We start from the raw sequence: 26,493 nt of genomic DNA, 5'->3' as shown, positions 1-26,493 counted from the left end.
TGGTACGGGTGCCATTGGTTACATGTCTCGGTTACTTTTTGTTCAGATTGTCGGCACTTTGAACAGTGGATATGTTACGACACGTGGCTCTACCCCTCATTCGATCCCTGCGAAACCGTGCATTTCAGCAGGATAATGCACGACCGCATGTTGCAGGTCCTGTACGTGCCTTTCTGGATACAAAAAATGTTAGACTGCTACCCTGGACAGCATATTCTCCAGATCTCTCACCATTTGGAAACGTCTGGTCCATGGTGGCCGAGTAACTGGCACGTCACAATACGCCAGTCACTAGTCTTGATGAACTGTGGTGTCGTGTTGAAGCTGCATGGGCAGCTTACCTGTACACGCCATCCGAGCTCTGTTTGACTCAATGTCCAGGCATATCAAGGTCGTTATTACGGGGAGAGGTGGTTGTTCTGGGTACTGATTTCTCAGGATTTATGCACCTGAATTGCGTGAAAATGTAATCACATGTCAGTTCTAGTATAATATATTTGCCCAATGAATACCCGTTTATCATCTGGATTTCTTCTTGGTGTATCAATTTTAATGGCCAGTAGTGTATACACATACCTAGATTTGTTGGTTTGTGGGGTTCAAGGGACCACTCATTAATTTATAGATATGTTCTATTGGTTTTATTTTTCTGAGTAGTTATGTAAACTAGATAGATACAGATAGGAACCATAACTGCTGAAAAAAGCTTTCATTATCTTTTATTTAAAAAGAAATACGAGTAAATCATTTAGAGACATTCTTTTCGTTTTAGTCTACAGATGTTTCATGGACAGCTAGCTTCATCTTAGCAAGTCTAACAGCTGCTGGCGGTCGTTCTGCCTGGCGATGTCCAGCGGTGTGTTCCCACTGTTATTTCTAGCGCCCCTGTCAGCCCCAGCCTCCAGCAACACAATCGCAGCCGCAGTGTGGCCACTGTAAGCTGCGAGGTGCAGCGGTGTCCACCCATTTTGATTCCTGGCATTGTGGTAGGGTGAGGAGGTCAGGAGCAGCCGCACCACGTCTGTGTGACCGTACTGTGCCGCATAGTGCAGCGCCGTCTTCTCATACTGGTTCCTGGCGTTAGGGTCGGCAGCAGAAGACAACAGCAGCCGCACGACAGCCGCGTGGCCGCTCTCTGCAGCCAAGTGCAGTGGCGTGCTCTGCCTGGAGTTCCTGCTGTCCACCTCTGCCCCATTCTCGAGGAGACGCCTCGCCGCCTCCACCTGTCCCCTCCGCGCTGCCCGGTGCAGGCACGTCTCCCCCTCTCCACCCCTCGCCAACACATCCGCTCCCACCGCGAGTAGCGCCATCAACTCCTCCACTGCTCCTTCCTCAGCCACCTGGATCAGCCTCCTGCTCTTCTCCTCTGCAGAAAGATTCCTGCACAAATCACAGAAATTCTCACACTTTATTAGAAGTATATTGGAAGCACAACTATGGCAATCTCTAAGTATACTGAGATGCAGAGGTGATTTCTTTCGACCTTTCGGTGATATTGGTATCTAGTCATTGCCCTCTGCCTACAGAGACGCTTCATGCAGCTAATACTAGGCTTTATGTACAGCAAGCCTTTCTGACACTTGCAAATGTGACAAACAAAACTAATCACAACACCATATCTTTGCAGAAAATCCCCCGTCACAACAGCAAAAAATTTCAGACCCATCTAAGACAGAAACCAAGTGTTTACCAGAAAACCATTCAGTTCAACCGAACGAGGTGGCGCAGTGGTTAGACACTGGACTCGCATTCAGAAGGCCGACGGTTCAATCCCGCATCCAGCCATCCTGATTTAGGTTTTCTGTGATTTCCCTAAATCGCTCCAGGCAAATGCCGGGATGGTTCCTCTCAAAGGGCACGGCCGCCTTCCTTCTCCGTCATACCCCAATCCAATGAGACCGATGACCTCGCTGTCTGGTCTCCTTCCCCAAAAACAACCAACAACAACAACCATTTAGTCCACAGCTTTTAGATATAGGTATGATACTAACTCAACTGCTTGCAGTGCACAGGGTAGCCAGTTGGTCTTAGGCGCCTTGCTATGGTTCATACAGCTCTCTGCATTGGAGGTCCGAATTGTCCCTTGGGCATGGACGTGTGTGATAAGCTTAGCGTAAGCTGCTTACAATAAGTACTGTGTAAGTTTATGGACCGATGACTTAAGCAGTTTTGTCCCATGGGAATTTCCCACTACCACCATCACCACCACCAACTCCTTCACCCTACACAAAATCACACTTGTCTTCATGTGCACGTGGCCATATTTGCAGGGATAAATTTGCTTGCATGAGAAAAACGTGGCCAGCCGGAGTGGCCGAGTGTCTCCTGGCGGTACAATCTGGAACCGCGCGACCGCTACGGTCGCTGGTTCGAATCCTGCCTCGGGCATGGATGTGTGTGATGTCCTTAGGTTAGTTAGGTTTCAGTAGTTCTATGTTCTAGGGGACTGATATCCTAAGAAGTTAAGTCCCATAGTGCTCAGAGCCATTTGAACCATTTTTTTGAGAAAAAAGTGTACACACACACACACACACATTTTTCACTTACATTATTGTGGCTGTGATGCATGTGAAGTGCATGCAAAGGGTCTAACTATATTCAGAAAGGAGAGATTAAATATAGTTACTCAGTGCAGACTTTATTGTGGACAGAAGTACTTTACGTTGAATTTACACTGACAGAGCCAATTCCTGTGAGTCAGTATAAGTACAGGTTACTCTTCACTACTGGAATAAATTAATAAGCGGTTTCTTTAACTGACCCGCGACTCATATGTCACACTTTCCGAAAAGTTCAAAGAAAACTTGCGTCTCATCTCAAATAGGTGCCCCACTCATAGAATTATACACTCCTGGAAATTGAAATAAGAACACCGTGAATTCATTGTCCCAGGAAGGGGAAACTTTATTGACACATTCCTGGGGTTAGATACATCACATGATCACACTAACAGAACCACAGGCACATAGACACAGGCAACAGAGCATGCACAATGTCGGCACTAGTACAGTGTATATCCACCTTTCGCAGCAATGCAGGCTGCTATTCTCCCATGGAGACGATCGTAGAAATGCTGGATGTAGTCCTGTGGAACGGCTTGCCATGCCATTTCCACCTGGCGCCTCAGTTGGACCAGCGTTCGTGCTGGACATGCAGACCGCGTGAGACGACGCTTCATCCAGTCCCAAACATGCTCAATGGGGGACAGATCCGGAGATCTTGCTGGCCAGGGTAGTTGACATACACCTTCTAGAGCACGTTGGGTGGCACGGGATACATGCGGACGTCCATTGTCCTGTTGGAACAGCAAGTTCCCTTGCCGGTCTAGAAATGGTAGAACGATGGGTTCGATGACGGTTTGGATGTACCGTGCACTATTCATTGTCCCCTCGACGATCACCAGTGGTGTACGGCCAGTGTAGGAGATCGCTCCCCACACCATGATGCCGGGTGTTGGCCCTGTGTGCCTCGGTCGTATGCAGTCCTGATTGTGGCGCTCACCGGCACGGCGCCAAACACACATACGACCATCATTGGCACCCAGGCAGAAGCGACTCTCATCGCTGAAGACGACACGTCTCCATTCGTCCCTCCATTCACGCCTGTCGCGACACCACTGGAGGCGGGCTGCACGATGTTGGGGCGTGAGCGGAAGACGGCCTAACGGTGTGCGGGACCGTAGCCCAGCTTCATGGAGACGGTTGCGAATGGTCCTCGCCGATACCCCAGGAGCAACAGTGTCCCAAATTTGCTGGGAAGTGGCGGTGGGGTCCCCTACGGCACTGCGTAGGATCCTACGGTCTTGGCGTGCATCCGTGCGTCGCTGCGGTCCGGTCCCAGGTCGACGGGCACGTGCACCTTCCGTCGACCACTGGCGACAACATCGATGTACTGTGGAGACCTCACGCCCCACGTGTTGAGCAATTCGGCGGTACGTCCACCCGGCCTGCCGGCCTCACAATTGCTGTTGATACAATTTCAAGCCACATCTGATATACACTTAGGTAGGAGGGGAGACTGCCATTTACGAAGGCGACAAACGAATTTTTACCTGCTTTCATAAACAGATGTATTTTGCGTAACTTTTGGTGAATGTTGATATGATGGTACTCAGCCACAGTACAATGACTTTGTGGTCACTAATCCGTGTATGGGTCATGACACTCTGTACTTAGTCAGGATTAAGTATTGCTAACAGGTCGCAACCGTTAACACTTTTAGTGGGCTGGTCAACAAATTGTTCAATAGCATTCGGTACGATTTCACGAGACGCTATAGGGATACCACCGACTTTAAACATTAATTTTCGCCAAAATGTCGAGCATGGATTGAAGTTAAAACCAAACACACTCCTGGAAATGGAAAAAAGAACACATTGACACTGGTGTGTCACACCCACCATACTTGCTCCGGACACTGCGAGAGGGCTGTACAAGCGATTATCACACGCACGGCACAGCGGACACACCAGGAACCGCGGTGTTGGCCGTCGAATGGCGCTAGCTGCGCAGCATTTGTGCACCGCCGCCGTCAGTGTCAGCCAGTCAGCATACGGAGCTCCATCGCAGTCTTTAACACTGGTAGCATGCCGCGACAGCGTGGACGTGAACCGTATGTGCAGTTGACGGACTTTGAGCGAGGGCGTATAGTGGGCATGCGGGAGGCCGGGTGGATGTACCGCCGAATTGCTAAACACGTGGGGCGTGAGGTCTCCACAGTACATCGATGTTGTCGCCAGTGGTCGGCGGAAGGTGCACGTGCCCGTTGACCTGGGACCAGACCGCAGCGACGCACGGATGCACGCCAAGACCGTAGGATCCTATGCAGTGCCGTAGGGGACCGCACCGCCACTTCCCAGCAAATTAGGGACACTGTTGCTCCTGGGGTATCGGCGAGGACCATTCGCAACCGTCTCCATGAAGCTGGGCTACGGTCCCGCACACCGTTAGGCCGTCTTCCGCTCACGCCCCAACATCGTGCAGCCCGCCTCCAGTGGTGTCGCGACAGGCGTGAATGGAGGGACGAATGGAGACGTGTCGTCTTCAGCGATGAGAGTCGCTTCTGCCTGGGTGCCAATGATGGTCGTATGCGTGTTTGGCGCCGTGCCGGTGAGCGCCACAATCAGGACTGCATACGACCGAGGCACACAGGGCTAACACCCGGCATCATGGTGTGGGGAGCGATCTCCTAAACTGGCCGTACACCACTGGTGATCGTCGAGGGGACACTGAATAGTGCACGGTACATCCAAACCGTCATCGAACCCATCGTTCTACCATTCCTAGACCGGCAAGGGAACTTGCTGTTCCAACAGGACAATGCACGTCTGCATGTATCCCGTGCCACCCAACATGCTCTAGAAGGTGTAAGTCAACTACCCTGGCCAGCAAGATCTCCGGATCTGTCCCCCATTGAGCATGTTTGGGACTGGATGAAGTGTCGTCTCACACGTCCAGCACGAACGCTGGTCCAACTGAGGCGCCAGGTGGAAATGGCATGGCAAGCCGTTCCACAGGACTACATCCAGCATCTCTACGATCGTCTCCATGGGAGAATAGCAGCCTGCATTGCTGCGAAAGGTGGATATACACTGTACTAGTGCCGACATTGTGCGTGCTCTGTTGCCTGTGTCTATGTGCCTGTGGTTCTGTCAGTGTGGTCATGTGATGTATCTGACCCCAGGAATGTGTCAATAAAGTTTCCCCTTCCTGGGACAATGAATTCACGGTGTTCTTATTTCAATTTCCAGGAGTGTATTTCGTTCCTTTGCTCAGGACTAAAATGCAGCAAATTGCGTAGCAACTAAAGACAGTTAAGGAAACTTCGTTAAAGCATTCTGGAAAGTCAAATATTACATCTGATAAAGCCAAATACGAGTACTCTCTCTCTTTGCCTACAAGTATTAGGTACACATGGAGGTGCTAACATCACTGTTTTCTCTGAAAATTGTGCATTTCATGTCCTCCAACCGGACAATTCTGTACTGACAACCGTGTAAAACGCTCCTTGCTCTATGTTATCGAATTAGGCGGCACAAAATATCAATTCTGGGCGGTTATACACTGGTCAACAACATGGAAGCCGCTTTGGCCCCAACGCTGCTGCAGTAGGCGTTGCCCTATTGAAGACTTGTTTTGTCTGCGTTGTTTGCAACGGTTCACACGGACCTGTATTCTGACACGAAGTACTAGCAACGGTGATGCTTAGTTTAAAAAACGCTGAGAACACGGAGAATGGCCAAAGTCATTTCTGCGTTCTCAAGATATCCTACAAAAGCCAGTCAAACCCTCAGTTGTGGAAGTGGGTACTTAAGCGTAGAGTAACCAAGCCGCTGTACAGTTCCTGTACAGATTTTCGCCTTTACTGCTAGTGCTGTAATGTTAACCAGATGAAAACTGAATAGGGCGAATGACTGTCAAGGACATTTAGTCTACCAGGTGCTCTCATTACTACTGTGCGTTTTTTGGAATTTGCACTTTAATTACAAGCCTGTTGCCTCATCATCTGTTCGAGTGTAAGAGCCCCCTCCCCCCCCCCCCTTGTTGAAATCCAGCAGATGTTCTGGGTGGCCTAGTTACTATCTACACTGTGTGATCAAAAGTATCCAGACACCCCCAAAAACATACGTTTTGCATATTAGCTGCATCGTGTTGCCGCCTACTGCCAGGTACTCCATATCAGCGACCTCGGTAGTCATTAGACATCGTGAGAGAGCCGAATGGGGCGCTCCGCTGCACTCACAGACTTCGAACGTGGTCAGGTGATTGGGTGTCACTTGCGTCATACGTCTGTACACGAGGTTTCCACACTCCTAAACATTCTTAGATCCAGTGGAAACTTGAAAAATCACGTACAGCACAAAAGCGTACAGGCAGACCTCGTCTGTTGACTGACAGAGACTGCTGACAGTTGAAGAGGATCGTAATGTGTAATAGGTAGACATCTATCCAGACCGTCACGCAGGAACTCCAAACTGCATCAGGATCCACTGCAAGTACTATTGCGACAGTCAGGCGGGATTTAACGAATGAGCGGCTGCTCGTAAGCCAGGCATTACGCCAGTAAATGCCAAGCAACACCTCGCCTGGTGTAAGCAGCGTAAACATTGGACGATTGAACAGTGGAAAAACATTGTGTGGAGTGACGAATGACAGTACACAATGTGGCGATCCGATGGCAGGGTGTGGGTATGGCAAATGCCCGGTCAACGTCATCTGCCAGCGTGTATAATGCCAACCATAAAATTTTGAGGCTGTGGTGTTATGATGTGGTCGTGTTTTTCATGGAGGGGGCTTGCACCCCTTGTTCGGGCATGGCGACTGCATCTTTCAGCGTGATCGAGCACCTGTTCATAATGCACGGCTTGTAGCGGAGTGGTTACACAACAATAACATCCGTGTAATGGGCTGACCAGCACAAAGTCCTGACCTGGATCCCATGGAACACCTTTGGGATGTTTTGGAACGCCGACTTCGCGCCACGCCTCACCGACCGACATCGATACTTGTCAGTGCAGCACTCCGTGATGAGTGGGCTTCCATTCCCCAAGGAACCTTCCAGCACCTGATTGAACGTATGCCTGCGGGAGTTGAAGATGTCATCAAGGCTAAGGGTGGGCCAACATCATACTGAATTCCAGCATTACTCATGTATGACGCCACGAACGTTTAGGTCATTTTCAGCCAGGTGTACGGATACTTTTGATCACATAGAGTATATTCTGTTATTAGCACCACTCGTGCACTTTTCGGTCTCGTTGTTTCGGCTGTTACGAGGGCGTGCTGAAAAATAATGCCTCCGAATTTTTAGTTCTGTTCTCAATATCGGTTAAGGTATTACATGTTATCCATATTACTGACTCGACTTTCGTGCTTCGCTTATGCAAGCTGCAACCCTCAGACGCTACAGGGCTCCAAATTGCAACGGCGTTGTTTGATGACACCTTGCCGGTACGTGAGAGACAGCGTGTTCTAATCGAGCTTCTTACAGCAGAAAACGTCCCTCCAACTGAAATCCATAGTAGAATGAAAACTGTGTATGGTGATGTATAAAATATTCTCGGTATTCTTGCCGCGTCAAAATATAGGGAAGCGAATGGGCTGTATTTCTTTATGTCAGAAAAATACTGGGCTAATTGATGTCACATACGTCATTGAGAACGAAAGAGAAAAATTACATCAGCCCAATGCAGTTTAACATGGAGCGCAAACATTCGAACGTGTGGTGTTAGTTCCTATGCTACCAAGCTGCTTGGTATGAAGCGATGTGTGCAAGTTGATGCGATAGCGTCGAAACTTTGACTTTCACTCTCTTGGAAACTATTCAGTGCTCGCACTTACGACATAATAGCGTCCATTTACTTTATTCTTCTTACACCCAGGAAAGTTTTGAATGTGCCAGAGAGGGACGTACTGCGGCTCGTACGATGTAGTTTCAGGAAGCTGCTTCAAAAAATGGCTCTGAGCACTATGGGACTTAACATCTATGGTCATCAGTCCCCTAGAACTTAGAACTACTTAAACCTAACTAACCTAAGGACATCACACAACACCCAGTCATCACAAGGCAGAGAAAATCCCTGACCCCGCCATGAATCGAACCCGGGAACCCGGGCGTGGGAAGCGAGAACGCTACCGCGCGACCACGAGCTGCGGACTCAGGAAGCTGCTGATGTCACTTCACACCTCCATATGGAACATGGAGTTCTTGCAGTATTTCCGCAACGGAAACATGGATCAAGCAGTCCCTGTGGATCGCGAAAGTCGCCCTTGACAAACTAATATAGTAGCGGAATTAATCACCATGTCCTGCATCTGACAGCATTCCTATGATGTAATTAGGCTTATAAAAGTGAGATTAAATAATTTTGATTCCCTTATAACTGACCTGTTTCATTTCCTGTTATCTGTCATATTTTTTACTCTCTCTTTTCACCCTTTTCCTCAAACTATATCACTGCTGAGCTTTTAGACGACTTGCTGGATGCTACTTGAGGATTTCATACCCTCGGCAGTGGGTTGACGCCAGTACTGGGTGGCGGACGCTCCCCACTGCACCTTAGCTCACCAGAGTGTTCAAAACAACTCGAAAAGCTGTGGTGTTTGTTAGCTGCGTACGGCCGATCTGAAAACTGCACTGCTTGTGGAAGACATGATTTAGGTTTAAAATGGATGTCTTATGACTTATTTCATGAAGCTCATCTCATGTAATTTTTTTTGCCTTATCAGTGATTAACTTTTTTAAGATATTCCATTGTGAAGTAAAAAGTGTGTAGTCGAGTCTCCGCGACCATTGGTGCTTCTGGTTGTACTCAATTTACCTGACCCTCAACCTTTTAGTTAAGTGAGAGTAGGTGAACAATTGGCTCAGGAGACAAGGTGGTGTGAGCAGTATCTTGAAAGCGTTATTAAGTCTTCCCAGTAGCCTCCCAGATGAAACGAACTTACAAATAGCGTTGTCCACTGAGTCAGATCCGGCCACATGTGCTGTGATATTTAATACCGCAGCCTGTCCTTTTTCTTTAATATTCATATCTCGATAATTGAGTTACGGGTGTTGTGAAATCCTAGAGAGATCGTTAGTGTGGAACAGCTGAGAAACAACCTACGTGCAACATGCGCCAGGTGTGGAATAGTTCACAGAAATTCGGTTCCATGCTCATTTAGGCCAATGTGATCTTATTGCCTTGGTTCCTCTACGTCTTAAGCTGTCTGACAGTTGAAAAGCACGTTCATCAGGTGCTTTTCGATATGATTGATAAGCCATCACCAGCAGTCATATTAAAATACTTTATTTATTTCTTCATATTTACATGAATTATTTGTTGATATTTACAAGAAAACTCTCTGTCACACATTGCCAAGAACTGTTCAGAAATTCCGTCACTGGTCACTGCTTTAGTTTTGGAGATGATTTCATCATTTCACATATTTCTTCTTTGGTCAAAGGGACTGCTTAGTTGTTGTCACCTTCTGCAGTAATTTCCCCTTTAACGATAGCCCCCTGGTCTTCTATTTGCCTCTGGACTCCCACACAGGTTGGCAGAACGTCTATAAATGTGTAGTGTAATTTCTTCCTTTGGCTCCCATAGCTTTCCGTCCTCGCCTATTAATTGTTCTATTGCATGTGCTTTGCCCTTTTACTCTCCCACGTAGTGTGTGAACTTGATGTTTCATCTGCGCTGTAATTCGTCCCCACAGTCCCTGGCCTTGCTTGTGAACTTTAGTTGTGTTATATTGATTATTGTGTTTTTTGTCTGTGTAATCATCAAAAATTTGTGTGTTATTTTCAGTGTTGATGTGTTCAGTGTTGATGTGTTCAGTGGAGGCATGTATTGCCCCTTCTGCCACAATGTGCTTGCTGTGTTACGCATGTTGTCATCATTTGCGCAATACTTCTCTTGCTTTTCGCTCGTGAACGACGTGTATATTCAGCTGCAGTATGCTCCTAGCATAGTATCTTTTTCGTAGTGTGGCGTCGATACAAATTTTGATGTCTATGCACAGGTGACGCAGTACTGCCTTTCAGAGTTTGTATTTTAACCTATGACTGCCGTAGTTTATATTTAGAGCAATTGTTTTTAGTTTTATGTAGCTTCTTTTATTTGTCTGCTCAACTGTCTATTATCTACCAAAGAGTTAAGTCTATCTTCTTCGCCCTGTACATCATTGTTTCTATTAAAACTGTACCCATAAACAGTTTCTGAACACAGATGCCGTTTCCCAACCTGATTTTCATAATCTCTTGACCACAAAGTTTTTAGGTCCCTTGTTAGACTTTTATCCTATTTCGTTTTGTTTTTCTGTGTTTCCTCATACGATTGTTCCGTTATCGTCTTTTCTGGTTTTAGAAACAAATTTTGGTTGCTTTCAGCAAGTCTTCTACACTCTTTATATTGGTCTTTTTGTACTGCAAAGCTCTTCAGTTGCTATGTCTTGTTTCCGCTACTCCATCGACATTATACTAATTCCGATTTTAGAGTGTTATATATTGTATGTATTGTATTGTATGTTAACTAGGGGCGTAGAAACGACGGAGAGGATCCGTCCCCGCCCCATCCGCAGTGGTCCACAACCCCACGACGACTACCGCAGTCCACTTCACCCCTCCGCCGCCCCACACTGAGCCCAGGGTTACTGTGTGGTTCGGCCCCCGGTGGACCCCCCAGGGAACGTCTCACACCAGACGAGTGTAACCCCTATGTTTGCGCGGTAGAGTAATGGTGGTGTACGTGTACGTGAAGAACTTGTTTTGGCCGCAATCGCCGACATAGTGTAACTGAGGCAGAATGAGGGGAACCAGCCCGCATTCGCCGAGGCAGATGGAAAACCGCCTAAAAACGATCCACAGGCTGGCCGGTTCACCGGACCTCGACACAAGTCCGCCGGGCGGATTCGTGCTGGGAACCAGGCGCTCCTTCCCGCGCGGAAAGCCGTGCGTTAGACCGCACGGCCAACCGGGCGGACCATGATACATATAATTTTAAGTCTTTTCTTCTGAACACCATGTAATCTGTATTTCACATTACTGATAGTGTTTCGAAGTCGCATGGTACTGTGTCGTCTTACGTTGAGAGGTCTCCCATTTCTTGTAATCTGATCTTCGGTACGCTCATTTTGAGGAAGAGATTACTTCCTCAATATTTTCTCTCCTTGGTTAGCGTGCACCTCGTCTTGTGCAAAATGATACACGTTACTTGCGTGCGGCAAATTTCGAAGATACAAGTCAGACTCCTGTTGCTGATATAATTTCAGTATAAGTGTTCTGTGTCTTCATGCTTTTGAGACACGATGGGGGAACTTCTGCTGTCTACATATGGTGTACATTGGACCTGTAGGCCGTGCATTCTATATGTGACTATCCTGGGTAATCAACGCTTGAAATCCTTGAATCACTCCGAATGCCAGGGAACTACGCTTTCTTACTGCCACTCAAACATTTCTTGCGTCATTACCATCATTAGAATACTTGCATTGGTCTCATGTTTCCTCTTGAATGGTTATTGATTGCCATGTCATGCAACAGCTTGGTATGTTCTGCTCAGATTAATTACAAGAGGCAGGTAGAATGTTCTCAGATGCTAGGTCTGGGCTTGTGTATTATTAAGGTACAGATACATACTTCATTTTATTTGACTTCAACATGAACTGCATTGGCAATGAAGTCACATCGCGACCTTATCAACCCATTATCAGATAGCAGTAGCGTTTCTAGATAGACCCAAATGTCATAGTTCACTATCATCATTCATTTACGAAAGAAGAAGTGAACTTCACGATAGATTCAAGCAGAAACTGTGAATATTGACTAAAATTACTAACGACTCTTCCAAAACTCTCTCAGCTGGAGGCCTTTGTTTACAACCGGCGAGCTGTCACTAGCGCACACGTCTCCACTCAACCACGCCAGCAACAGGACTGCTCGAATTTTGCGACCAGCCGCCTCAGCCCTTGCGCCTTCTGATAACACATACAGATCTGACTCGCTTTCTTTGAGGTTGATGTTCGCACAAATAATTTCCAAACACTACCAGCAGCGATCCTTACGTACAGCTCATGTAGCAGAGTAGGACACCATCGTTCACAGACTCTGTCCTTCCAGCGTTGCCAATCCCATACACTCTGATTCCGGTGTTTAGAAAGCTAGGGTTGAATTACACGTGATAATGGAAGTCTGGACTTGCTCCTGTCATCTGGTGAGGCAGCCTAATGGTTAAGAAGACTGCTCGTCATAAGCAAGAAATACAGTTTAGATTCCCAGTATGGAACAACTTAAAAATTTAGTCAATGCTCACCAGATATGGAAGCGCTGGAAAAAGTCATTTAAAGAAAAATATGCAAAAAATTCACATGATCTGTGAACACACACCCAAAATATGCCATTCTTTATTCTGCTGCTACAAATTATTTCGTTTGTCTTCTCCTGCTTGCCATTACCTAATCTTTTCTGTTTCAGGACAACCACAGGTTTTATTTATTCATATAAAATCAAAATTTTGACGATTTTCAATCCTTTGGGAACCTATTTCACACCCATTACCTAAAGGATTGATATGGTAGATAGAAAACCTTCAGTGAAACACAATAGATTTTCTGTCTTTGGAAAAGCATTTTCTTTTATAGCACCTTTACCGTATAACTGCAGTGAGTGAAAAACTTCCATTATGAACTGAATTTGTGCTGAAGCGCCAAATAAACTGGTGTAGAAATGAGTATTCAAATACAGAGGTATGTAAACAAGCGGAATGCGGCACTATATAAGACAAGTGTCTGACATAGTTGTCAAATCGCTTACTGCTGCTACAATGGGAGGTTATCAAGATTTAAATGAGGTTGAACATGCTGTTGTAGTCGGCTCACGAGCGATGGGACACAGCATCTCCAAGGTAGCGATGAAGTGGGGACTTTCCCGTACGACCATTTTACGAGTGTACCGTGAATATCAGGAATTCGGTAAAACATCAAATCTCCGACATCGCTACGGCCAGAAAAAGATCCCGCAAGAACGAGACCGACGACGGCTGAAGAGAATCGTTCACCGTGGCAGAAGTGCAAACTACTTCAGATTTCAGTGCTGGGCCATCAACCAGTGTCAGCAAGCGAACCATTCATCGAAGCATCAGCGATATGGGCTTTCGGCCCGAAGGCCCACTCCTGTACCCTTGATGACTGCATGACACAAAGTTTTGTGCCTCGCTTGGGCCTGGTAACACCGACATTACACTGTTTAAGACTGGAAACATGTTGCCTGATCGGACGAGTATCGGTATAGAGACAAACCTCATGAATCCATGTACCCTGCACGTCAGCAGTGGACTGATCAAGCTGTTGGAGGCTCTTTTGTAATGGTGTGGGGCGTGAGCAGTTGGAGTGATATGTGACACCTGATACTACTAGATATTACTCTGGCAGCTGACACATGCGTAAGCATCTTGTCTGATCACCTGCATCCATGCCTGTCCACTGTGCATTCCGACGGACTTGGGCAATTCCAGCAGGACAATGCGACACCCCACACGTCCAGAATTGCTACAGAGTTTCTCCAGGAACACTCTTCCAAGTTTAAACATTTCCGCTGGCCACAAAACTCTCCAGACATGGACATTATTGAGCATATCTGGGATGGCTTGCCACGTCCTGTTCAGAAAAGGTCTCAACCCTGCAGGACTGATGGTGTTGGTTCCCTCCAGCAGGATTTCAGACATTTGTCGAGTCCATGCCACGTCATGTTGCGCCACTTTTGCGTGCTTGCGGGGGCCCTACACGATATTAGGCAGGTGTGCCAGTTTCTTTGACTTTTCAGTATAATTCACACTGTGAACCAGGAGGAGGAGGTGGTGGAGGAGGAGGCAGTATAAGTGTTTATTCGAACATAAATGTTTATAAATGGAATAACTTTTCATGACAACTAGAACCTCTGCTTTATCAAAATGTGCATTGAGATGACATTCGCTTTTGATCCACAATACTTGATTAACGCTTCTGTAAGTGCTACTGTGAATGTGCAGTGGTAGAACTCACCCCATGGAAGAGACTGCGTCGGCTTCTGGTGGAGGAGTGTGGCAGGCAGCCGTGGTCGGTGTAGGTGTGGCAGGTCTGAAACAAACACGGCCAATGGCAGTAGTAAGTCTGACAATGTTAGAGAGGTATCAGTGAGCTATTGATTTCACACACACAAACACACAGCTTCTCCCAAGTCTCCTGTAGCGATAGTTTACTATACCAAAAAACGATTTATACAAAATAAAGCAGAACTCAATCTACAAAAGAGCCAACAATTATGCTAGAGTGATAACGATAGAACAGCAGATTAAATAGCATAATACCGTCATCATGCGACGGTGTTTGTAGCTCGTGAGTTAGGGACTGAGCTGTAGAAACACCATTGCGAAGTAGGGGCAGCAGCTGTTGCAGAGAGTGGGGAAGGAAATACAGAGAAAGAAAGCACACAGAATTTGTAAAAGTTCGAGAGATGGCACCACCGGCGCGTATCGAGGTCATGTTAAGTTAGTAGCATCTTTGGAAACATCGACCACGAAGCTTCAGCCATATTTGTCTATATGTTTGGCATTCTTGTGAATCTTCTTTAAGTCGAGTAATTGTCAAAAAATGGACAAAAAAGAAATTCGAGTGGTGATTAAACATTACTTTATGAAAGGCAAAACGCCTCAGGAGACTAAAGAGAAGCTTGATGAACATTGCGCTGACTCTGCACCTTCGATTAGAACAGTTTGTAAATGGTTTCAAAATTTTCGAAGTGGCCATAGGACCACAAGTGATGCTGAATGTTCTGGACGCCCTGTGGAGGTTATGACTCCAGAAATCTATGATAAAATCCATGATATGGTGATGGATGACAGAACAGTTAAGGTGAGTGAGATTGCTAATGGTGTGGGCATCTCGAATGAACGGGTACATAATATTTTACATAAACATTTGGACATGAGAAAGCTATCCGCAAGATGGATTCCGCTATTGCTCACGCTTGACAAAAAACGGAATCGTGTGAAGTGTTGCAAGGATGATTTGTAGCTGTTCAGGAAGAATCTGCAGGACTTAAGCGTCGCTTCGTCACTGTGGATGAAACATGGATACATTGCTGCACTCCTGAGACCAAACAACAATCTGAACAATGGGTTACCAAGGGATCATCTGCACCAAAAAAGGCGAAAACCATTCGTTCGGCCGGAAAGGTTATGGAGACTGTCTTTTAGGATTCGAACGGGATAATGCTTATAGACTATCTGAAAAAGGGTAAAACTATTACAGGTGCATATTATTCATCGTTATTGGACTGTTTGACAACCGAGCTGCAAGAAAAATGCCGGCAATTGGACCACAAAAAAAACTTTTTCCATCACGACAATGCACTAGCACACATCTCAGAAGTTGTGGTCACGAAATTATTGGAAATAGGATTCCAAGTCTTTCACATTCCCCCTATTCTCCAGACTTGGCTCGCACTACTACTTGTTCCCCAATTTGAAGAAATAGCTGGCTGGACAAAGATTTTATTCAAACGAGGAGGTGACTGCAGCAACTAATAGCTATCTTACAGACTTGGACAATTCCTATTATTCGGAAGGGATCAACAAATTAGAACAGCGTTGGACGAAGTGTATAAGCCTAAAAGGAGACTATGTCGAAAAATAAAACGGTTTACCCCAAACACGTAAATAGTTTTTCGTTTTCCATGGACTTTTCTATATATCTCACAGAAATTGAAACTTTACCCAGTAAATAAATTTGCTTCACACTGGCAATGGGCCTTTCACTGAACAGGCGAATGTTGAGTATTACCCGACTGATGGTGTGAGAGAAACCAGTAAAGCTAGCAGAGACAATATGCAAGTACATTTATACCCGACTTTTGATGTTGTGACTCCAGTGAAATTACAAATTACGTTTAATTGTTGTACGCATTCTAATTGTTATGTATCAGACTGTGATCACGAAATTTCCTGAAGAGTGAAGTAGTCCGCATGGATGAAAATAATGACAATGAGTTTACATAACGCAGTGGGCATTTCCGTAAAGGCTGACTCTACGCAGAAAGCTGTGCAAGTCAGCTTCATCATTTTCCAGAGAGAATAAATTGGCCAATTTGTGGATGCTAAGTGGTAACCACTGAAGAGTGCTCGCGTTGGTGCGTGATTATCTTATACATATTATACTTGCGATAGTTTTTGAGTATGTATAATTTAGTCTGTTTGTTGCTGCTTCACGCTGAAACAGCTGGACGGATTTGGAAGAAACTTGGTATGGAGATAATTAACACATAGACGACCTTGTATACATATGTACCTATCAGAGAGGTTGGTGTAAGGGTGAAATACAGTGTGTCCCACGACGCGAGAGTGTCCATACTGTATTCAAACAATATATCAGACCAAGAGCAATTAGTGACCTGTATCAAACTTTTTAATTAATATCAAACACTTAATAAACTTTCTCTCGCTGTTGATCCCTAAAAAAATTATAAAAGGAAGGAAGTTTATCATTCGCAACGTTTTCGCTTCTCATGCAACAAAACTGGCTTTTTAATTTATTATTTCAGGACTACCGACTTAATTCGCTACACATTTAGTTGACAGCGATCACATATTCAACTGAATTGATCAGCAAAATTATAGCATTGTACGACACACAGTTCAGGACTTGTGACACCATAAACACTGATATTTGTGAAAAACGGCCACATCATGCAGGGCGTTCTATTTTATTACTTCTTTACTGTGAACTTTGTTCACAACACATTTCACAGACGGCAGCCACATAAACCACAGGTTGTAATAGCAAAACTGTATCATTTTACGAGATATCGTTCAGGAGGCATGGCGTCAAATACTATGACGCGTAAGAAGCTGCCATGTAATACATGAAGTTTTAATTTATTAGTTCTTTTCTGTTGACTCTATTCACTACACATCTTGTAGGCAGTAGCTACAAGTATCACTGAGTGTATCTGCCAATTTATGTCAGTGTACGGTACTTACTTCAGGAGGTAAGACATCATAAACATTGAGCTGCCTGAAAATGAAACTGCACATCTAAACTGGCTAGACACGAGGGTCAAATTTGAAAATCTTTGGTAAGGTCTTATGGGATCACACTGCAGAGGTCATCGGTCCCTTAGCCTACACACGACTTAATCTTAAACTAACTTACACTATGGACAATGTACTGTTTCTCCTGGGTGTTCTAGGGTTTAAAAAAAATGTAAACTAAACATCACGATAAATTTTATAAAAAACCGACAAGATACGCCAAGGAAGAAGAGATAGAACTACAATGGACGTGTTATTCCATGGACTCTTGCGCTTCTATGCATGAACTATCCTTCCTTTGTCAGTCGCTTGTCTTATCCGCTTGGATTCGGACCTAAGAGAGCTTGTGTAAAGCTCATCTTGCTGTACCAGCTAATATGTAAGTTGTACTTAAAACCAGAAAAAATATAATGGTTATTTTTTAAAAGAATTTGTGTATGCAGTCAATCAACTTGTAATCAGACACCTGGATTGTCCTATGTAGATACGGGCCTTAACAAAGAATTTTCGTTGTTAGGCGCCATCTTAGAAACTCTTTAACATTTTTCTTTTAGCTCATCTACGAGACGTGCCGTCGGTAAGGATAATTAACTTTCTTTCAGATCCTACGAGCCCGGCGGCCGCTGATAATAATTTAGCAATTTTACTTACAGGTGTTCTTTATATAAGGAGATAACATCCCGGGCAGAAAAGCTCTGGTCACAGGATACCAGTTCCATTATAGGATTTCATTTGTAGATGCTACTCTTGTTATCTTGTATTGGGGAATCGAGACGAAATCACAATATTAAGTTACGTACTACAGTAGTTTACATCGAACACTTGTGAAATATTCTCTGCTGCAATAGGCTTACAACTTCTCACGAGTCCGGAATAATATCTGTGGTGCATGGTAAAGAAGTGAAAGACAAGCAATTGTTGACGTTTACGTAGCTTCCCTAAGAACTGAGCTAGTTTATTAATTACTGATCAGTGTTGGACTAACTTAAAGGTTAGGTCATTTTCAGAAAAGTGTTTTCAACCGCTACTATTGAGTGATTAAGAATACGATTACATTGGCAGACTGTCGTATATTTTTTATATATCACTGTTTTTATATTTTTACATTACAACAACACACACAGCCATGCCCGAGGGAGGACTCGCACCTACGACGGGGAGTTGCATGGACCGTTACAAGGCGCCAAGACCGCATGGCTACGAGGGTGATTCAATTATTAAAGACACAAATTAGTCTGGGGAAAGAATTGTTAGTAGGGAAAGTTTGGTACTTCTATGGCTTTAAGTTCACATCACTGGGATGAGCCCTGATCAGCTGATGTATCAACATTGTTTTGTTCATAATCACAAAAATACATTTCAAGGTGGAGAGTCCGCTTGAAAATCCACATCAGCTGAACGTTCTGTTATTTGTTTATTACTTACTGAAGGCAAGAAATCCCTGAAAATATACTGTAGAATGTCTAAAGTTTACGCTGAAGGTCATATGAATCGTGCAAATTTTTACAAGTGGGTATTGCAGTCCAAAAACGGTCGTGATTCAGTGACCGACGAACACCGTTCTGGCCGACCAGTTGCCGTTTCAACTCCCTCACTTCAAAGTCGAATTGATGACATTATTCGTGCCGACCGCCGCGTGACTGTGGAAATGATAGTTGATAAGGCTCATGTTAGTACTGGTACAGTTCATAACATTATCTCTAATAAGCTGAAGTACTGCAAAGTATGTGCAAGATGGATCCCAAGGGTGGTTGACGCGTCTACACAAGGAAACGAGGTTGAGAGTGTGAACAGAGCGGAAGGAACGTTATGAAAGAGAAAGTGAGCACTTCCTCAACAAAATTTTAACTTGTGATGAAACTTGGGTTCACTGTTATGAGCCAGAATCAAGAAGACCAAAGCACAGAGTGGAAGTACACCAACTCACCTGTCAAGAAATAATTCAAAACCCAAGCATCTGCAGGAAAAGTCATGTTGACTGGTGTTTTAGGGTGGTCAAGGTCTAGTTTTTTTGTGATTATCTCGAAGAGTACCTTACAATGAACATCCAACAGGCCTACTACTGGGATTGCTTTTAAACAAGGTTAAGGGACATCGAGGATCTTCGAGGAGAGGTGTGATTCTCCAGCAAAAAATTTCACGTCCTCGTATTGCTCAACTAAATGGGCTTGAAAGTACTGCCTCATACCCCTTACAGTCCTAATTTAGCACCTAGTGATTTACATTTGTTTAGTGCACTGAAGGAGGCATTACGTGGGATGAGGTTCTGGTACAACAAGGACGTGGAAAAGTTTGTGAGAAATTGATTCAAACATCAAGATAAAGAGTTCTTTGCAGCCACAATAAAAAAGCTTGTTGTCTGTTGGAACAAGTTCATAAATGTTCAAGGGGGTTATGTTGAAAAGAAGAAAAAATATTGTTATGTAAATATAAACCTACACTCCTGGAAATGGAAAAAAGAACACAATGACACCGGTGTGTCAGACCCACCATACTTGCTCCGGACACTGCGAGAGGGCTGTACAAGCAATGATCACACGCACGGCACAGCGGACACACCAGGAACCGCGGTGTTGGCCGTCGAATGGCGCTAGCTGCGCAGCATTTGTGCACCGCCGCCGTCAGTGTCAGCCAGTTTGCCGTGGCATACAGAGCTCCATCGCAGTCTTTAACACTGGTAGCATGCCGCGACAGCGTGGACGTGAACCGTATGTGCAGTTGACGGGCTTTGAGCGAGGGCGTATAGTGGGCATGCGAGAGGCCGGGTGGACGTACCGCCGAATTGCTCAACACGTGGGGCGTGAGGTCTCCACAGTACATCGATGTTGTCGCCAGTGGTCGGCGGAAGGTGCACGTGCCCGTCGACCTGGGACCGGACCGCAGCGACGCACGGATGCACGCCAAGACCGTAGGATCCTACACAGTGCCGTAGGGGACCGCACCGCCACTTCCCAGCAAATTAGGGACACTGTTGCTCCTGGGGTATCGGCGAGGACCATTCGCAACCGTCTCCATGAAGCTGGGCTACGGTCCCGCACACCGTTAGGCCGTCTTCCGCTCACGCCCCAACATCGTGCAGCCCGCCTCCAGTGGTGTCGCGACAGGCGTGAATGGAGGGACGAATGGAGACGTGTCGTCTTCAGCGATGAGAGTCGCTTCTGCCTGGGTGCCAATGATGGTCGTATGCGTGTTTGGCGCCGTGCAGGTGAGCGCCACAATCAGGACTGCATACGACCGAGGCACACAGGGCCAACACCCGGCATCATGGTGTGGGGAGCGATCTCCTACACTGGCCGTACACCACTGGTGATCGTCGAGGGGACACTGAATAGTGCACGGTACATCCAAACCGTCATCGAACCCATCGTTCTACCATTCCTAGACCGGCAAGGGAACTTGCTGTTCCAACAGGACAATGCACGTCCGCATGTATCCCGTGCCACCCAACGTGCTCTAGAAGGTGTAAGTCCACTTTCCTGGCCAGCAAGATCTCCGGATCTGTCCCCCATTGAGCATGTTTGGGACTGGATGAAGCGTCGTCTCACGCGGTCTGCACGTCCAGCACGAACGCTGGTCCAACTGAGGCGCCAGGTGGAAATGGCATGGCAAGCCGTTCCACAGGACTACATCCAGCATCCCTACGATCGTCTCCATGGGAGAATAGCAGCCTGCATTGCTGCGAAAGGTGGATATACACTGTACTAGTGCCGACATTGTGCATGCTCTGTTGCCCGTGTCTATGTGCCTGTAGTTCTGTCAGTGTGATCATGTGATGTATCTGACCCCAGGAATGTGTCAATAAAGTTTCCCCTTCCTGGGACAATGAATTCACGGTGTTCTTATTTCAATTTCCAGGAGTGTATTTTCTCCAGATCAATTAGTCTCTTCAAATACTGAATGACATCCATGAACAGATGCGTCAACCTGGTTCCCAGAACTTTGGAAGTTAGGCGTTGACTATGGATATTGTATCACAGACACAGTCCCTTGGACTGTTCAGAGATGTCACTGAACCCCCCCCCCCACCCCCTCCCTCCCCCAAAGATGTAAACAACCATACATGAGCATCGCCTATTTAGACGGAGGGGGTGCGGCAGCCGATCAGTTCCAGTCATTCCATCGGGAAGGAGGTACACGGCAACCATGCCTAGACGGTCAATACCGTGGTTCAATTGCGTACACATTCTTACTTTTCGGCAGGAAGGGCTCTCAACAAGGAAGTGTCCAAGCGTCATGGAGTGAACCAAACCGATGTTTTTCAGAAATGGAGGAGATAAAGAGAGACCGGAACTGTCAGTGACATGTCTCGGTCAGTCCACCCAAGGGCTACAACTACAGTGGATTTCGGAACGTTATTTACTGAGGCATGATGCGGTACATTTGTGGCTTTCGATACACACCGAGACAGTTACAATCTTTACGATGCTAAGCACGTCGCAGACAGTTTTTTAATTACTTATTCTCTCTTCTGGCACATTTTAAAATTCACTATTAGGGCGTCCAAAAACCGTTTCTGAGAAGTAAACAAATGAGTTGCCAGCGATATGAGATCTGTCAGCTCTTCCCTCCATTTCAAAATTTTGTGTGTTCTTTCCTGATGTCGCGCTGGGCCACTAGTGGCTCGCACTGCAAGAATCTCTAGCGATACGTTTTGTGATGGAGCATATGCACAGACAGTTACTGCCGGTATTAACATGTTTTAGTAAATTACTGTTGTACCATGGATAACACCATGTGCGTGTGTGTGTGTGTGTGTGTGTGTGTGTGTGTGTGTGTGTGTGTGTGTGTGTGTGTTTGGTACTATATCAGTTGTGGCACTATATCGGTACTTCAGTTGTGAATAACATTTCCAAACTTTACTTGTGAATAACACAGATAGATTTAAAGGTAATGTGTTTGCAGTAGGATATCTTGAAAAGACAGCATGTCGCTGTTTGTAACTACCACACTGCCAGCAGTAGTAGAGATAGCAAACAGCAATGAAGAGTACTGCACATCAAGAAGCCTAAAGTGGCCTGCACAGCACACAGAGTAAGGAATGCACACTCTCTTGCCCAGGCTGCAAACATTATACGCCACTGAGTCTTCCAATAAAATTTTTCGGCGCTGTTGACTGAATTGTCAATATACAATATTGTTCGAGGTTTCGGCCACAATTGCAAGTGGCCTTCCTCAGGGCTGCCCTGACAGTGACGACACGTCGCTCTTAAGGGAACAAATCCGACCGATGTAAAGGTAATACCCGGAGTACCACAGGGAAGTGTGATAGGACCGTTTACAATATACACTATGTGATCAAAAGTATCCAGACACCTGGCTGAAAATGACTTACAAATTCGTGGCGCCCTCCGTCGGTAATGCTGGAATTCAGTATGGTGTTGGCCTAACCTTAGCCTTGATCACAGCTTCCACACTAGCAGGCATAAGTTCAATCAGGTGCTGGAAGGTTTCTTGGGGAATGGCACCCCATTGTTCATGGAGTGATGCACTGAGGAGGGGTGTCGATGTCGGTCAGTGAGGCCTGGCATGAAGTCGGAGTTCCAAAACATCCCAAAGGGGTTCTATAGGATTCAGGTCAGGACTCTGTGCAGGCCAGCCCATTACAGGGATGTTATTGTCGTGTAACCAGTCCACTAGAGGCCTTGCATTATGAACAGGTGCTCGATCATATTGAAAGATGCAACCGCCATCCCACAATTGCTCTTCAACAATGGGAAGCACGAAGGCTCTTAAAACATCAATGTAGGGTATGCTGTGATTGTGCCACGCAAAACAACTAGCTGTGCAAGTCCCCTCCATGAAAAACACGACCACACCACAACACCACCACGTCGGAATTTTACTTTTGGCACTACACATGCTGGAAGATGACGTTGACCAGGCAGTCGCCCTACACACACCCTGCAATCGGATCGCCACACTGTGTACCGTGATTCTTCACTCCACACAACGTTTTTCCACGGTTCAATCGTCGAATGTTTATGCTCCTTACACCAAGGGATGCGCCGTTCGGCATTTAGAGGCGTGATGTGTGGCTTATGAGCAGCCGCTCAACCATGAAATCCAAGTTTTCTCACCTCCCACCTAAATGTCACAGTACTTGCAGTGGATCCTGATGCAGTTTGGAATTCCTGTGTGATGGTCTGGATAGTTGTCTGCCTATTAGGCATTATGACCCTCTTCAACTGTCGGCGTTCTCTGTCAGTCAACAGACGTGGTCGGCCTGTACGCTTTTGTGCTCTACGTGTCCTGTCACGTTTCCACTTCAATATCACAGTGGAAACAGTGGACCGAGGGATGTTTCGGAGTGTGGAAATGTCACGTACAGACGTATGACACAAGTGACACACCATCGCCTGATTGCATTCGAAGTTTTGAGTTCTGCGGAGCCGGGTGGGATCAGCCGAGCGGCCTAGGGCGCTGCAGTCAAGGACTGTGCGGCTGGTCCTGGCGAAGGTTAGAGTCGTCCCTCGGGCATGGGTGTGTGTGTGTGTGTGTTTGTCCTTGGGATAATTTAGGTTAAGTAGTGTGTAAGCTTAGGGACTGATGACCTTGTCAGCTAAGTCTCATAAGATTTCACACACAGTTCTGCGGAGCGCCCCATTCTGCTCTCTCACAGTATCTGAGGTCGTTGATATGTAGTAGCTGGCAGTGGGTGGCAGCACGAAGCACATAATATGAAAAACGTATGTTTTTTGGGATGTCCAGATACTTTTGATTACATAGTGTCATTAAATTTAGATACTGAATAAAGCTGTTATGTTGATACTATTGACAGCTATCAGCAAGGCCATTGATATTGATTATTTTGGAGCAGAAACACATGTAAGGGAACACTGTAGACATTATATGCTTGGCATCACACACACACATACACACACACACACACACACACATTATTAAGAGACACTGGCAGCTGGCATGTCTAGTGCTTACCTGGTACTGTGTGGTGGCTGTGCAAGCAGACGACTCACTTCGAGCACGTCTTTGGGCTGATTCACCACTGCGTCTGCCCAGCCCTGCGTCGCCATCACCAGGTAGTCGTGGGCCCTTATGAAGGCGACTGCGGTCGCAGCCAGATCGGGGCATGAGTGCCTCACCGCCAGCACTGCGGTGGCCGCTGCCGTCTCCACATCTAGCTGCGCTGCCACGTGCCGCTCACAGTCAGCTTTCAGGTCCGGCAATCCGTATTTGTCAGCGGCGGCCAGCATTTGGGCGGCCATGGCTGGCAGCTGGGGGGCCTGCCGGGTATAGAGGTAGGCCCGCAGCTGGCGCAGAATGGGGCCCTCCACGTCAGGGATGGCCACCTGGCCGCTGCTGGCCTCCAGCGTGTCGTGGCCAAACATGGCGGCGAAGACGGGGCTCCTCGCTGTGAGGACGGCCCTGTGAGCCACCAGCCGCGTGCCGCCCGCCACCAAAGTGACTATGGCACCATCGCCCGCGTCCAGCAGGGCACCCAGGTCCACGGCCACTGTCTCCTTAATGTCCTTAACTGCTTCCATTGTGGATGATTCTGAAACACAGTATCACTGGCCAGCCCTTTCCGTTACACACCACCCTCTCTACATCTACATGAGCCACACGCATATCTGTACAAAGCAGAAGTTGGTAAATACTCTCTCTTACACATCAACTGCAACAATATATCACGTCTCTGGCAAAATGATGAGTAACTGTAAATCTGCAGGGTCACTCACTAACGATTGCCACCTACAATAATTGCGACAGTATGACAGGAGCTGAAAAGTTTGAGGGTCAAAAGCTGCATGGGATGACAGGGGTCTTTTTCTGCTAGATGGGATCGTGTCAGTGATTTGATGGTCAACAATGTTTTTTGAAGCAGGATGCTATAGTTTGGTACTTATTTTCTGATACCAGATATCGAGATCAATGATTTGTAACAGTAAGGTCTTTGAATGTCAACAAAGCTGAAAAAGGTGGCATTTACAGAAAGTGTTCGAAGTGATGACCAGTGGTATCAATACAGATCTTCTTAATTGAGTGGTATTCCTTATCACATTAGCACTTACTGAAGCACGTGCTCTGACAATTCTCTCTCGGATATTGTGAAAATAGTAAATATTCGCCGACTATGGTGTATCCATCTAACGTGCCACTGACATGTAAACATTTCGACTGTTTCGCAATACAATACTAATAGAAACGGTAAGACTAGTATCGCCGAATCAAGCGAATGTGAATGATGTATTCCTCTGAAGAACAAGTCGATATGCTTCTCATTTACGGACAATGCCATCGAAATTCAGTGACAGCTAGAGACTTATAAGCTGAAAGATATCCTGAAGGTATTCACTCTACACGTTATACATTTAAATATGTGTATGATAAATTGAGAACTGCATCTTTAATGCGTCGGAAACACATCCGACAGAGGAAAGTTACTAACGAGGAAACGGAAATAGGCACTCTTGCCACTGTGGTTCGAGATCCTTGTGTTACCTCGTGTCAAATCGCGAGAGTATCTGCCATGAGACAGAGTAGTGTTGCTCGTGTTCTGCAGTTCCATAAATATTATCCTTACCATATCAGTCTCCGCCAAGATTTATCTGGTACAGGTCGTATGCGTTGCACTGAATTCTGGCGATGGGCTCAACTTCAGATTAAGAGGGATGATACATTTATTAATTTCATTTTATTTACTGACGAGGCTACATTCATGAACTACGGAAATGTTAATTTGCATAATATGCATTACTGGGCAACTGAAAATCCACGTTGGCTGTGGCAAGTTGTACACCAAAAACCATGCTCATTGAATGTATGGTGTGGGCTTCTGGATGGCAGAATTATAGGCCCCTATTTGATCGAAGATAATCATAATGGTAGGAAGTACACCACATTCCTGCAAGAAACATTAGGTCTGTTGTTGGAAGAAATAGCTTTAGGAATAACGAACAGAAGGTGAAAGCAACACGATGGGTGTCCAG

The 26,493-nt window shown here is 46.1% G+C and overlaps 1 protein-coding gene across 1 annotated transcript; it reads right to left on the bottom strand.

The window, feature by feature from the left end:
* Positions 1 to 800: 800 nt before the first annotated feature.
* Positions 801 to 25,047, bottom strand: LOC126426508 (CARD- and ANK-domain containing inflammasome adapter protein-like). The gene is made up of 3 exons (XM_050088414.1): positions 24,482 to 25,047; positions 14,520 to 14,594; positions 801 to 1,380 (listed from the first exon to the last, which is right to left on the bottom strand). Exons 1-3 carry the CDS (start codon positions 25,045 to 25,047, stop codon positions 801 to 803), a joined length of 1,221 nt encoding a protein of 406 aa, XP_049944371.1.
* Positions 25,048 to 26,493: the final 1,446 nt, after the last annotated feature.

This window comes from Schistocerca serialis, chromosome 11, assembly GCF_023864345.2.
Source record: "Schistocerca serialis cubense isolate TAMUIC-IGC-003099 chromosome 11, iqSchSeri2.2, whole genome shotgun sequence".
Classification (NCBI taxonomy): domain Eukaryota; kingdom Metazoa; phylum Arthropoda; class Insecta; order Orthoptera; family Acrididae; genus Schistocerca; species Schistocerca serialis.
The sequence above is the reverse complement of the archived record's forward strand: the minus strand, read 5'-3'. Positions and strand labels throughout refer to the sequence as shown.

What these genes read in the sequence shown, in the direction of transcription:
- LOC126426508 (XM_050088414.1), bottom strand. Translation starts at nt 25,047, where the DNA reads ATGGAAGCAGTTAAGGACATTAAGGAGACAGTGGCCGTGGACCTGGGT. An exon ending in CAGCCACCACACAGTACCAG is followed by an intron (nt 14,595 to 24,481) that starts GTAAGCACTAGA and finishes TGTTTGTTTCAG; the next exon opens with ACCTGCCACACCTACACCGA. An exon ending in GACGCAGTCTCTTCCATGGG is followed by an intron (nt 1,381 to 14,519) that starts GTGAGTTCTACC and finishes TGATTTGTGCAG; the next exon opens with GAATCTTTCTGCAGAGGAGA.